At 43.4% G+C, this 14,527-nt stretch overlaps 1 protein-coding gene across 2 annotated transcripts in view; it reads left to right on the plus strand.

Annotated features, from left to right (window-relative positions):
* Nucleotides 1-1,315: 1,315 nt before the first annotated feature.
* Nucleotides 1,316-14,527, plus strand: part of MAP3K3 (mitogen-activated protein kinase kinase kinase 3) — a 61,436-nt gene continuing 48,224 nt past the window's right edge. For both annotated transcript variants that reach the window (XR_008294300.1, XM_053212395.1), the window contains exons 1-2: nucleotides 1,316-1,654; nucleotides 10,649-10,770. Coding sequence is in view for 1 of the 2 variants with exons in the window: in XM_053212395.1 (XP_053068370.1) it covers nucleotides 1,651-1,654; nucleotides 10,649-10,770 (126 nt within the window). In the remaining variant the exon portion in view is untranslated. The remainder of the gene's footprint in view (nucleotides 1,655-10,648; nucleotides 10,771-14,527) is intronic.

The following is a 14,527-nucleotide window of genomic DNA, read 5'->3' on the forward strand; positions in this document are numbered from 1 at the left end:
TGAAAATGGCATCAGGGGAAGATTATTCTGGCGTCTGATTTATATTCCACTGGAACAGGGACTAGAGGAAGGGAGCGCATATTAATTGTGATGGACTTGGCATCTAAAGATGTGGGTGTAGAAAATGTTGAACAATGGGGGTTGGGGAAATTAATTACGGTCATTCTCTATTTTGAAATATCATGCAGCCAGTACAATTGTTTTGGAACAATATTTCAGTGGCACGGGAAAACACTTTTAATAAAATGCAAGCATACTACAAAACAGTATGAAGCCATTTTTGTCAAACGTTGTATACCTTGGTAGGAAAGAGATCAAACTGTCTCTGGGGTGCAATTTTTTCTTTCAATTTTAATTCAAAGAGCTTGTATTGCTTTCATAACCAAAGAAAAAACTCTTATCCGAAAGAACCTCTCTGACTTTGCCACTTACTGCTTTCTACCCTGGCCAGCAGCGGAACTCCCAGGCTCCCGAGGACCCACATTCCAGTACTATCCCAGCCCCTCGGAGGGTGTGGCCCCGGAGGTAGGAGACCCGGGAAAAGGCGGGCACCGGTGAGGCCGCCCCCGCCTCCGGGCAAGCGCAACGTCTGGACCACAGGAGTTGTCAGGGGGTCGGGCAGCAAAGGTGGCCACGCGCCGGGAAGCGCTCAGAGCCAGAACTCTCCCCGCTTATTACGCGCCCGGTGTGGGCACTGGGAGGGGCAGGACGCTGGCCTCAGGGCCCGCCTGGACTGCCGAGAGCTGAGAGGGCGGGAGGCCGAGGGCCCCTCCAGCCGTTTTCCCAAACTCCAGCCCCAAAGTAGCCGGAGGGGAACACCGCCAGCCCGCGCGCCAGCCGAGCCTTCAGTGACTGACGGGAGGTGGGAATGTGGGCGGAGCCTCACGCGCGAGCTGTGATTGGAGCAACAAACACCTCCCGGGGAGAGAGGGAGGCTGAGACGGCAAGGATGCGCAGAGGCGGGTGCTCAGAGCCCTCTACGTGATTGGCTAGAAGAGAGGGAACCGGGTGCTGTTTCGATGATTGGCAGGCGGTAGACAGCCTTCGGAAACGGCCTTGGCTTCGCCCATTGGCATACTGAGAGAGTGGGCGGGATTGGTTCATGGTGTGGTGCTGATGATTAGCTGGCGGCTGAGAGTTAGGGTGTTGGGGAGAGAGTGGGGTTGGGGGGCTACTGGGGCAGCGACTTCTTCCCTCTTATTGGCTAGCGAAGTGAGCGGGGGTGGTACGAAGGGCCAGCGACTGCCTGGGATTGGCGGGCGCTGCAGTGAGTGACAGACAAGGGGGCGAGCTGCGCGACCAGCGGTTTGTTTTTCGGAGCGTTCCTGAGGTGGAGAACGGTGGCCGGACGGAGCGACTGCGGGACTGAGAGACGGGCGGGCGGGCGGGCCGAGCGGCGCCGCCGAGGCCGGGCTGGGCCGAGCCGAGGAGCGCCGGGGATGTAGCGGGCCACCCTGCCCATGCCACAGCGCCCGGCCGCGGGCGGAGCCGGAGCCGGAGCCTGGGGAGGCGGCGGGGGCCCCGAGCGCAGCCCGCGCCCCCCGCGCGGAGCCAGGCCCGCTGCCGTCCCCGCCGCCCGGGCCCCCGGCATGCAGCTCCGGCTGCGGAGGTGACACTCGGGTCCGAGCCGCCGCCGCCGCCATCGCCACCATGGGTGAGTGTCGCCACCGCCCCGGCCTCTGCCCGCGCTGCTTCGCGTCGCCCCGCCCCGGGCTGAGGGGAGGAGGACCCTGGGCCGCCGCCTGACAGGCATGGACAGCCCGCCCGGCCCGGGCTGCGGACCGCCGGCGTCCGCCCGCCCCGCTCGAGGCTCGGCAGCCCGGGCGGGGGTTCGGTTTTTCTTGGCCCGCCGGGGCGGTCCGGGCCGGCGGAGCCCACTGGGCAGCCTCCTTCCGGGCCGCGCGGCAGGCGCATCCCGAGGAGGAGGCGGCGGAATCGAGGGCCCGTGCTCAGCGGGGCAGCCCGCTCCGGCCCGAGCGAGCCGGACCGCGAGCCCGAGGGCGGGGGAGCGGGAGCTCAGTGTGGGGCCCGGGCTGGAGGCTGGTGCAGGCCCAGCTGCTGTTGTGTCTTTTCCTTGATTTGCTTTTTTTTCCTGCCTGTGTCATTTCCTTCCCTTTGCTCACACAGGCCGGCCAGCGAGAGTTCCCGGGGCTTGCTCTCCAGCCCTGTGCGCGCCCCAGCTCAGGGGGGAGGGCGTGCGGGGAGATAGGCTGGGAGGTGATTAAAACGACAATCTCTGTTATCAGCAGCGCGGTTGAGAAATGCGAGACGCATGCAGATTGCCGCAGGTTAGGAATTGGTCGGGGACTGCCAGTGAGTCCTACTTTTTGAAAAATACGGTTGCAGTGTTTTACATTTATTATGTTTAGTTAGCGGCATCCCTGAAATTATGTAACTTTTTAAAGGAGCATTCGCTATGTAAAAGAATCTGTTCAGGCATTTTTTTTTTTTTTACCAATACTTGCGATTTCTTTTGTGAAGATGTAATCTAAGAATCGCTTTTAATGACTTCCACACGCGGCATTTGACATTTTCATGTCCTTTTTGGTAATTTAGCAAATGATTATTGGACTAGGTTATGAAGCAAGTAACATTTTAGATGTTCTTTGCTGCTTTTGTTGGATCAGTTACTGTGATACTGTTGTCCACAATCACAAGTTTTGCAAAGTGTTTGGTATTGTCCTAAAAAATCAAGGAGTAAATTTCAGTGAAAGGATCCTTTGCAAAGGCATTCATTGCATCTGTGAAGTGCCCACGTGAAGAGGGAATGCTAATATTTGCTTTGCCTTATAGCAAGGTCAAGTCATTTTTGTAGAAGGTTAAGTGTATGCTGTGTCACATTGGGCAGATATTGTTTTGCTGCCCGTCTCTACACTATGGCTTTGAATGAATTGCCTTGTTCTGTTCCATGCTGCCCGTGTACAGAAATGGATGGGTTTGGTTTGTTCATTTGCTGGGTTTACTGCTTCCTTCCCATGCTTTGCTTCGAAAGTGCTTGCTCTTCTGGGGTAAGTCTCCTGTGACAGTAAGCAGAAAAGGAACCCAGTAAGGCCTGTGATTTAAATCTAGAATTCAACAAATACTTATCAGACATTTATTACTATAAATGGGGCACATAATTCTTCTTGTCCTCCCCTTCAACATTTATCTTGTGTTTTGGAATTTGATGATCGAACTCAATCCTTGAATTGGTTTGTGATAGTCTTTCCTCTTTGTCTTGTGAGGGCAGTCTTAAGTCCCAAAAGGGAGTGTGTATTACTTGAGGGTGGGCTGACTCCCATTCCCCACTTTCTGGACTGCTAAATCAGTAAGAGTGCACAGATGTGTTGATTACATTTTAGTATCTAACATGAAAATAGATGTCACCCTGTTTTCACATTTCAAGACGTTTAAAAAATATACTTTAAGTGTATGAGTATATAGAGGGACAGTGATGGGGAGGAAAGGAACTGTATAGGTAGGGGCCAGAACCCCAGAGAAAAAAAAGGGCCCTATCATTTGTCTGCATGTCAGTTTTACGTAAAGAAACTGAGGCATTGAGAGGGGAAGTAACTTGCATGGTGGCTGCAGTATATTAGGCAAGTTGGTTTAAGAACCACTGCCTACCTTTCTTCAGCAGTTTCCTCTCATACTATTCTCTGTTTTTTGTGGATGACCTTGATATGCAATTAGAGCTAGTACTGAATCTTCCAGAACCTACCTAGAACTTTAATTTACTTTATATAAGGTTCAGCAAGGATATGTGTACATGCACGCGCACACACACACACTCACAGAGTCTGTTTCTTAAATACTGGTTTCCACTTTGGTGATGTATGCGATGAAAATTCAAATTCCCAGGTTAGTTTCCTTTAGTTGCTGTAGTTCTAAATAAATTGAGATCAACAAGAGGTTGATAAGAGAGACGTACAGAATTATTAGTATATTCATTATACTTGTTAAACTTCAGCCCAGTGAGGAAAGGATCAAAACTAATTTGACTCCCTGCCCTGTAGGTTCTTTGGTTAACAGTCATGTTTCCCTGAGCTGTTCAAAGCCCCACACTCAAGCTTGTTTGGCAACTTGGGTTGGTAATAAAAACAGGTTAAATTTTATATTGGCTGTTAGCCTCAGTAAATTTTTAGTGGGAACTACACTTATCCCTGTAAATAATAGGAAATATGGAAATAATTCACCTTTTTAAAATTTTTTTTTTGGCTTTGATACTATGGCTATTAAAAAAATTCAGATTAACTGGTCATTTTTGTTGGTCACGCTAGAATTCTCTCCCAGTTTTATTTATTATTTATTTTTTTTAAGTTTACTGTACTTATTTATTTATTTTGAGAGAGAGAGAGAGCAAGAGCAGGGGAGGGGCAGAGAGAGAGAGAATCCCAGGCAGGCTCTGCACTGTCAGCACAGAGCCCAATGTAGGGCTCAAACTCAGAAACTGTGAGATCATGACCTGAGCCGAAATCAAGAGTTGGACACTCATCGAACTGAGCCACCCAGGTGCTCCTATCCCAGTTTTAGTAATTATGTGGCAAATGCTGTTAGTAACACTTGAGACTAATTCACGGGTGTTTATTTGGACTTTTTGTATGTGCATTCTGAAACTTAGTGGGAAGTGTTTTTGAAAAACATGTAACAATTTGGAAATGTTACAGGAAACTATAGTAAACTGAGTACAGGATTAAGGATGGTGTGGTTCTGGTTTGATAGCTTGGTTAGAAGTCAGAATCATTGTGATTTACAGACACCTTGCATCTCTAAAGTTCCAACAACCTTCCGAGGCTCCTTCCAAAGCTAACTGGGAGCTCCCCGTTAGACCAGTCTCTATATAGACTCTGGTCAACAACTGTTTTGATTGAAATTTGGGTCACAATTTAATGAGTCAAGCTGGCCATGTGTTGACTAGGTTTCTGATATTTTTTAAATGACAGTTGGACTTTAAAACTGAATTTTAGGCATTTATAAAAAGTAAATATCTATCCAACTGAGTGTTACTTAGGGGAATACATAAAAGATAAGAAACCGTTTTCTTGGTCCTGTCTACGTAAGCTATTCCTTTATTCTTTGCCCATTTGAATGTCTCTTATGTGTCAGGTGCAGTATTAGGCCCTGTATCTGCATTTATCCTGTCCTTAAGAAGTTACAGTTAGGTAAGGTGAACCAGAAACATGTAAACAAATAAGTGCAAGGAGTTGTTGTAGGTACTTTGTCAAAACTGTGTAAAGATTCATAGGAAGGAGACATCAATTCTGTAGTTTTGGGATAAACATACATAATCCTATAGTCTCCAGACCTTTGGGTTAATTTCATTAAACATTAAAATAAAATATAGTGGTGATATGTTGATTCTTATGAGGAAGCAATGGCTTACTTTGTAATATGTATTTTTAAAGTTACTTTAAAAAAAATTTGTTTTTTAAAGTGGGCTCCGTGTCCAGTGTGGAGCCCAACACAGGGCTTGAACTCACGACCCTGAGATCAAAACCTGAGCTGAAATCGAGAGTTGGACAAAACCAATTGAGCCACCCATGTGCCCCCCCCCCCATTAGTTATTTTTGAAGGGCTGTTATGGGATATCCCAGAAACAGAAAAATAAACACCAGGATTTGACTTTGAGATCTAGCAAAGGTTCAACCATATCCATGAAGGAAAAAAGTTTCTTATGAATTGAGGCTCAGACCTTTTTGCTTATACTTCTATAAAATGATGTTTGCCCAGGTATTGACAAGGTGGAGGCAGTGGGAGTGTGAGAAATGTCACGAAGAGTAAGATAGTAAAATCTGACAAAGACATTCTGAAGACAGCATCTCCTGGGTGAGCAGTATACACAGATGATCTGGGAGAACTGGGTAAAGAGTTGGCCACATGAAGAAATAACATTGTTAGTTAAGTGAACACAACAATTAAAACATTACTGTAGGGATTTGTATATATGGAAAGAGGTGTCTGACATAGTAAACAGATGTTACACAGGACAACAATGTTTACTGAAGGACATGGTGCTACTGGAAACTTTTCTGGGGTTTTAGCCAAGGGGATTCATAAACAGGAGTGCCTTAAGACCCTGCTTTTATTTTATTTACTTAAATGTTTATGTATTTATTTTGAATGAGAGAATCCCAAGCAATCTCTGCACTGTCAGCGCAGAGCCCGATGCGGAGCTTCATCCCATGAACTGTGGGATCATGACCTGAACCGAAATCAAGAGTCAGATGCTCAACTAACTGAGCCACCCAGGTGCCCAAGACCCTGCTTCTATTTATTTATTTTATGTTTTATTTTAAAATAATGTTTATTTATTTTGAGAGTGAGAGAGCGTGCAAGCAGGGGACTGGCGGGGGGCGGGGGGAGAGAATGAGAGAGAGAGAGAGAGAGAGAGAGAGAGAGAGAGAGAGAACCCCAAACAGACTTTACACTGTCAGCACAGAGCCTGATGGGCTCAAACTCACAAACTGTGACATCATGACCTGAGTCGAAATCAAAAGTCGGATGCTTAACCGACTGAGCCACCCAGACGCCCCAAGACCCTGCTTTTAGAAAGAAGTAATAGTTCATTCTGGAAGATTGACTTCCTGCTGGAGCTAAGGAAAGAGGAATATGCTGCCTGGCAGCCCCCATACCATAGGTCGGGGTATCCAGAGAAGAAGTACATGCTGCTGGATAATTATGGATAGCCGTCCACTTAAGACTGCTTAAGAGCTTCCACTTTTCAAGTCTGAACTCTAATCCTAGTTTCATAGATCCCTTCTTTTTATTTGCTATGAATACTTGCCTCCATAGTCATAACCTCTTAATCTCTAGAATTAACTTCTTCCTCTGTGCTTCTTCCTGGTAGCTTTTAAGTGTGTCAAACCACCTCCATCCTCAGGAAATCTTTTCAAGGTGATAGCACACTATTACCCCAGCCTCAAGTTGTTCATGTGTAAAGTTCACAAATGAATTGTTGATTTCCACTACTTCCAACTTCCTTTTAATCTCCAACTTCTTGATTCCCTTTAAAATTTTGTTTCTGCCTCCATCACTGTATTGGACCTGCCTGGTCTGTGCCTGCTACTGTCTTTCTTTGGTCCTGACTTGCTGTGGTGTCACTCTTGTATTTTTCCAGACCTCTTAAAATCTTTGCCAGCATACCTTCTTCGTACTCTACTCACTAAGGATTAATATTCATTGAGCTTCAATCCCTGACCCAGTTTTCTTCCCCTCAGCCCCTCACTTGCTTTTAGGTCCTTTCTTAAGTTTATTTTTCTAATCTCTCCTACATAGCTGGAAAAGCTTGCTTTTCTGAAAGAATCCTTATTCTATTAATAGTTATATAAAATCATCTATGAAACCTCTTGCTAATCACGCTGTAAAGAATTTTTTTACACGGATGTATTTATGTGCTCTAGTTTGTATATTGTCTAAATCAATTGCTTTACTTGTGTAACCTTGTATTTCGGTGTCATTCATTTACTCCTAGAGTTTGAACAGCTTGAAGTATCTTTCAAAACTATCTAATGTATAACACATATTAGTACTCAGTAAATGGTTATTGGTAATGACTAATAAAAGTTCAGGAATAAAATTAAACATTAGGATAGATTAAGTAGTGTCCAGTCTTTTCCCATTGACCTTTCTCCATTGAAAATAATAGCCAACATTTTTTTAGCATTACTAAGTGTTAGGTACCACGAGGGAATAATTTGTAAGTTCGTTTTTCTTTTAACTCTCACAGCAGCTCTGTGATATGATATATTTATTTATCTCCATTTTATAGATGAGGAAATTGAGGTTTAGGGAGAATAGTGATTTGTTCAAAGCCTCCTTAAATCCAGGTCTTTCTGACTACATATAAATGACTGCTGAACGCTAAGAAAGCTGCTATTTGTTTTTAAAATTTTTGTTTGATTGTTTTTATTTTTAAGAAATACCATACTGGAGGGTTAATAATTAAGTTAAAATCTCAATCCAGGAAGAAATGCCTAAAAGAGCCACTTGATTTACTTCCTGTCTTTATCCACATCCTCAGTTTGAAGTATCAGTTTAAGAACCTGTCTGCCTCTAGCCATGTTTTCGACTTTGACACAAAATCAGATTCTATTACCCTGTGTCATTTGTGTCAGTTATCCCGGGTTTCAGGAGATAGTGCCAAACCATTCCTCAAATGTGTTCTCAGCGCTGGAACTACCAAACAAGTTTATCCATGAAGTAATGCCAGGAACTGGTTAGCTTCCTGGAAACAGAATTTGTCAACCTGATAAACCAGCTCTTATAATAGCATCATCTTACACAGAATTAGAAACGCTTTCTGTAGTCCTGCTTGTTGTGGATTTGACTTAAAAAGCATGCGTCTCTGTGTGTACTCACATCCATCTCAGTTCAGTATCTGAGTTTAGACAACAACAGAAATTACCAGTTCTCAGAGTGGTTATCTTGATAATGAAAACTCCATGTATTCTGCTGTTAGGAATATCACTCACTGGATGTGCCTCAGAAAACACATATCTAGTCATGATCCTCCTTATAGTGATCCCAATTTACTGTTACAGTTGGTCCAAACATCGTATACACATATTAAATATACATAATATATAAGCTTATGTATATTGTATATATAAGCCAATCTTCCTAGCTTAGATGTTATGCTCTAATTTTTAAACTTTTGTTGGGAAGTTAAAAAAACAAAATATGCAAGTCTCTTTCTTTAAGGAGCCTATAGGAAAATCACTAGGAAATATAAAATAATTGATGGGATGTATGTGTTTTAATTTTGACAAATGTCTTTTTGTAGGTACCCACTTTCTTTTTACTCATTATCCCATTTATTTATCCTTTTGGTTCTACATCACCTCTCAAACATACTTTGGTATATATTTTGAAATGGAATTAGATAGGAAGCTACTCTACTCATGTTTTTCCTGCACATTTTTAAGTCTAATTTTACTTTTATGAGCAGTCAGAAACCTCCACAATGGGCACCTTTCTCCTTCCTTTCCTGCACCTTGTCAGAGGGCATGTAGGGTACCTGAGCAGATTTGATCTAGAAAGAAGAGAGGCAAATAGCACAGATTTACTTCTTATACTTCAGGCTGTTCTTTCCTTTCCACAAGGTATTAGAATATTTCCAAGGCATGATGATGAAAGGCAAAAGATAGGTGCTCTATGGGTGGAGTCTTTTGTACTTGCTTCTTTTAAGCTATGCTTCTGGTCCTCAAGTGACTCAGTCGTCACCAAAACAAGTGTAACAACTCATCTGTCATGTTCCTTTCCAGATCAACAGATTTATTTTCAACTCCCAAATGCTATTTGAGTAGACAAGGATGTCTTGAAAGACCTGGGAGAATTTTGCAAAACATGGAATTGGGCTGGTTTGTGTTCTGGGTTTTGGCCACTTGTCTTCAATGCATGAGAATTCCAGTACTCTGCTATTTCAAGAAAAGGGGATTAAAAGTAATGCCAGTAAGGCAGAGACAATGCATTGCTTGGTCAGTTAGGGAAGAAAAACAATAGAACTGCCTTTTCACTTCCCTGTGGGAAGCAGAAGGCCTATAAACTTGTAAAGAGTTGGGAGGGGGGGTGCTCAAAGGCTAGGCATGTAAAACAACTTCTGTTCAAAGCAGCTACCTTGAGGTCCTTGTTTGGTACCTTTTAAAATGTGCTTTTCTAGGGGCACCTGGGTGGCTCAGTAGGTTAAGCATCTGAGACTTCAGCTCAGGTTTTGATCTCATGGTTTGTGAGTTCAAGAGCCACATCAGGCTCTGTGCTGACAGCTCAGAGCCTGGAGCCTGCTTCGGATTCTGTGTCTCCTCTTTCTGCCCTCCCCTGCTTGCTCATGCATCCTCCCCTCCCCCCCGCCAAAATAAATAAATCTTAAAATAATAATAAATAAATAAATAAATACACAAATACATAAATACATAAATAAATAAAGTGTGTTCTTCTAGGGGCAACTGGGTGCCTCAGTCAGACTCTTAGTTTCAGCTCAGGTCAAGATCTCATGGTTCATGAGTTTGAGCCCCACATCTGGCTCTGTGCAAACAGTGCAGAGCCTATTTAGGATTCTCTCTCCCCCCTCTCCCCTCTCCTGCTCTCTCTCTCTCTCTCTCTCAAAATAAATAAACTTAAAAAAAATTTTTTTTAATGTGCTTTTCTACCTGGGATGCTTTAAGAATAAGTCTGTGTGTGACTCTGTCCCATAATCAGCTCTCCATGAATTCATCTTTTCACTCAGTACCCTACTACACTGTGCTGGTTGTTGTTCACTCCATCTTTTCATTTGTTTTTCCTGATTGAGTTTCTCTGGCACTGGAAGAATTGCCCTGTCTGAGCAACTCCCTTGCCGCCAGTGAATTGGTAAATATTGCTGCCAGAAATCTGATTGGAGATATGTTAAGAATCCATTAAAATTCAAATTGCCAGAGTCTGACCTCAGTTATCTACCTTTCAGAGACATCAAATGCATGTGATTATAGTTATAGGATCTGTCGTTTTACCTGGGCAGAACTTACAATTTTTAGTACTAATTTGCTGGTCTGTATTTTATTCTTAAGTTTTTATTTAAATTCCAATTAGTTACCATACAGTGTAATACTACTTTCAGGTGTACAATTTGGTGATTCAGCACTTACCTGTGGTCCATTTTAAAGTATCTTAGCCCATGTGCTCTCTTTCATTGCAGACGAACAGGAGGCATTGAACTCAATCATGAAGGATCTGGTGGCCCTCCAGATGAGCCGACGTCACCGGGTGCCTGGATATGAGACCATGAAGAGCAAAGACACGGGTCACCCAAATAGGCAGGTGTGTGTGGCCATGGCAGACCCACCTACAGTTGCTGGGAAGGGGTTTTCAAATGGGCAATATTTGAGACGCCAAGGATACTCTAATACCAGGTTAGAATGCTTTTGGCCCCTTTCTTTCAGAGTTTAGTAAATGGTGAGTGGTATATACCAGCCAGGTGTGGGTCCTGATCTGGATCCCCAAAGCCTTGTGCATCTGACCTTGTGTATAGTGTTGTATCTGTGGAGAATAAGAATAACTCCTTCATGTATTATGGGGACAGTATTCGTGTAACTCTTCCTTTACTGATTATTGGCAGATGTTTAATCCAGATTCATAATCTCTCAGGAGGTTTTTTAGCTACCTTACAGTGTATACTCAGGAAAAATTAGTTAATTTTAGTTTTAGCATATGTAAAATATAATCAGGAAGGGAAATTTACTTAATAAGATGTCACATAATATATTCTAAAGGTGACAATGAGTGATTTTATTATTTTTGTTTACACTTGTTTCCCCTTATAGTAACTTAGGTAGTTGAGAGTGTCTACTCTACTGAGAGTTGTGTGCTTCTTTAGGAAAATAGTTACTATTTTTATTAACAGTTAAACCTGTGCACTGTTGAGAATCTTTTTCCCATCTCTAGTGTCATTTACAAACTCCCTGTTTCCTGGGTACTTTGGCCTTCAGAGAGGAGTGAATGATGGGGAGCTTTCCTCCCTAGTGGATTATCTAGTGCTATATCATATGGCATATTTAGTGTATTTGGTGAAAATTTGTACATGCCATTCTCCTTTGTGGTTCACTTCCTTATCAGCTAACCTTCCTTCTCTTTCCTCATTTGCACCTCGTTTACCAATTCTTCAGAAGAATCCTTGGTTCCTAGAGAAAAAGTAAGGCCCTAGAACTTTTTCTGTCTAAGGTCTTGCTAGATATAGTCTCCCAGAGTATTTCCTGCCTTTAGGAAAACTGGGGACCCTGCATCCTTTTGTTTCATGATATAACAGAAGGATTAGCTTAGAAGGCTGGTTTGTTTTTATGGCTACCTTACAGAACTGGGGGAATAGGGCCCATTCTTTTACTATTTTCATACATTATTCTGTCTAATTGTGTGGATTCTGCCTTGTGGTAACTCTTTGCTATTCAAAGCTGCTTTTGGAAGGAGCATTTTACCAGAAGTGAGTCCCCTCCCCCAGGCTTGAGCCTAATGACCTCACTTTCCTTCCTGTCTTCCTATGTGGAGTGTGCTGCTCCAGTCAGCTGATCTTTCTCCAAATGGGGCTGATAGTGTGGATATCAGTTAGGTGAAAAGGGGAAGCTTTCTTGAGTTGGAAGGCCCAAATGGACCAGGCCGGGAAGAGGAGGGTGGCATGGCCTCTGATCATTCCTTGAAGGGAGTTACCTTTTAGAGATCCTTCTTTTTTTCCTTCTTCTTTTTTTTTTATGTTTATTTATTTATTCTGGGGAGAGAGTGCATGAGTGCACACAAGCAGGGGAGGGGCAGAGAGAGAGAGGGGGAGACACAGAATCCAAAGTAGGCTCCAGGCTCTGAGCTGTCAGTGCAGAGCCTGTTTTGGGGCTCAAACCAGGAACCGTGAGATCATGACCTGAGCTGAAGTCGGACACTCAACCGACTAAGCCACCCAGGTGCCCCTAGAGATCCTCTGCTTAGAGCCTAAAAACTAATATAAGAAAAGTCCTGATCTTTACTGTGCCTGCTGCTGTGTTATTGGAATAAAGTTAGTGGTTATGAAGGGAGAAGGCTGTGAAAAGGATTGACTGCTGGTTAAGAAGTAACCTTAACAAGAGGTAGTGGCTCTAAGGACCCACAATTTACTTGAATATCATCATACTTTTTCTGTTGCATGGAGGATACACATTATTAACCTCAGTTTTTTTGTTTTTAAAGAAAAAACACAGCAGCAGTAGGAGCTCAGCCCTTCTGAACAGCCCCACAGTAACAACAAGCTCATGTGCAGGGGCTGTAAGAAAAAGAAATTTGGGGGAAGGAACCACATTACTCATTAAAGCTAAAATGTGCTTTCAAATCTGATCCAAGTGCTGGAAGAGTGTGGAGTTCATTTCCCAGACAAGTCATTTTAGTGGATTTGTAGGGAGCACTGGTTACTTATAACCTGTATTCTGTGCTTTTAGCCACCAATTTGCAGAATAGTATTATTCATAAGCAGTGTCTCTCAGTGCTGTCCAGTATACTTCATGTGATGATAGAAGTGTTCTGTATCTGTGCTGTCCAATGTGATAGCCACTAGCCACACATAGCTATTGATCAACTGAGGAAGTCAATTTTAGGTTTTATTTAATTAAAAAAAATTTTTTTTAATGTTTATTTATTTTTGAGAGAGAAAGAGACAGAGCATGAACAGGGGAGGGGCAGAGAGAGAGGGAGACACAGAATCCAAAGCAGGCTCCAGGCTCTGAGCTGTCAGCACAGAGCCTGACATGGGGCTCGAACCCACAAACTGTGAGATCATGACCTGAGCCGAAGTCGGACGCTTAACCGACTTAGCCACCCAGGCACCCCAGATTTTATTTAATTTTAATTAATTTAAATTTAAATAGCCATATGTGGCTAGTGGCTACTGTCTTGGACAGTACAACTTTATATACTATAAGAGACTGTTGGTTTGCTGGGCAAGAAATTAAGTGCATGCTTGGAGGTGTTTAGCAATTCATTAGTGTACATTCATTCTTCCACACAGGTCATGTGTTTCTATACATTGTGATAAGCTCATTCATGAGAATCCTATCTAAGATTCTATTCCAGAGGCATGGGGGCTGGGGGGTAGTGAAGCTGTGGAACTGACATGACTGTTTAGAAATGGAAGCTCAAAGTTGTATGCTAATATCAGACAGAAGGGCAATGAAAATGTCAAGATCATTTTTCCCCCTTAATAAAGTCAAGGTTGTAGAATGGCCTCTCCTGGGAATTGTAGCAGATGTTCAGCTTCTGACCAGGGGAGGTATTCTTCAGCAAAATCCAAAAGGCGAAAGGGGGAGAAAGTCTCAGTGAATATATTTCTAGGAAGGATGGGGTGAGATGAAAATGGAGGAAACCTTTGGAGGGAGATGTGTTTATAGCTTAGTGTAATGAAAAGAACCTGGCCTAGGAGTCTGCCAGTGTTAATAATCTGTTAACGTAGGACTTTACAGACTGAATCCCTATTTGTTATTATTGTTGTTGTTTGCTTAGGCTTGGGATAGGATTAAACTGTATTCTCCATTACCAGTTCCTCTGCCAGAAAGTCCATACTTAGCAGAGAAGAATGAAAGATCAAAACCTAATTTAAATGGCTAAGAGATGCCAAATTGAGCTAGGAAATGTCAAATAGGGCTAAAGATTCAAATTGCAGAGTACCAGTTGAAAGTAACCAAGTGTTTGGTTAGAAAGGTTGCTTTTTCAGGCAGGGGATGGCGCTGACAGAGGCAAAGGGCACTTACTGCAGCATGAGAAGCGCAGTGCTGGCCACAGGGCAGCGCTAAGATTAGCAGAGCCTTACGGGGCTCAAGCTGAACACAGCAAAGGAAAGCCAGAGGAGCTATGGATTGACAATTGCTGCGGAGCTGAGGCCTGGAAGAATTGGAAAACCTAATTTAATATCTCTGCTTAGCAGGACTTCAGGCATCCTCTTGCCTAAGTGAGCAAGCTAGGTAACTAATTGAAAAAGAGAATGCGTTTGGCAACAACTAAGCATTCTGAGCAGCTTTGGACGAACATGGGCAATGAGGTGCTCAACTATGAACTCTTTGCTAGGAGGTAG

Source organism: Acinonyx jubatus, chromosome E1 (genome assembly GCF_027475565.1).
Source record: "Acinonyx jubatus isolate Ajub_Pintada_27869175 chromosome E1, VMU_Ajub_asm_v1.0, whole genome shotgun sequence".
NCBI lineage: Eukaryota > Metazoa > Chordata > Mammalia > Carnivora > Felidae > Acinonyx > Acinonyx jubatus.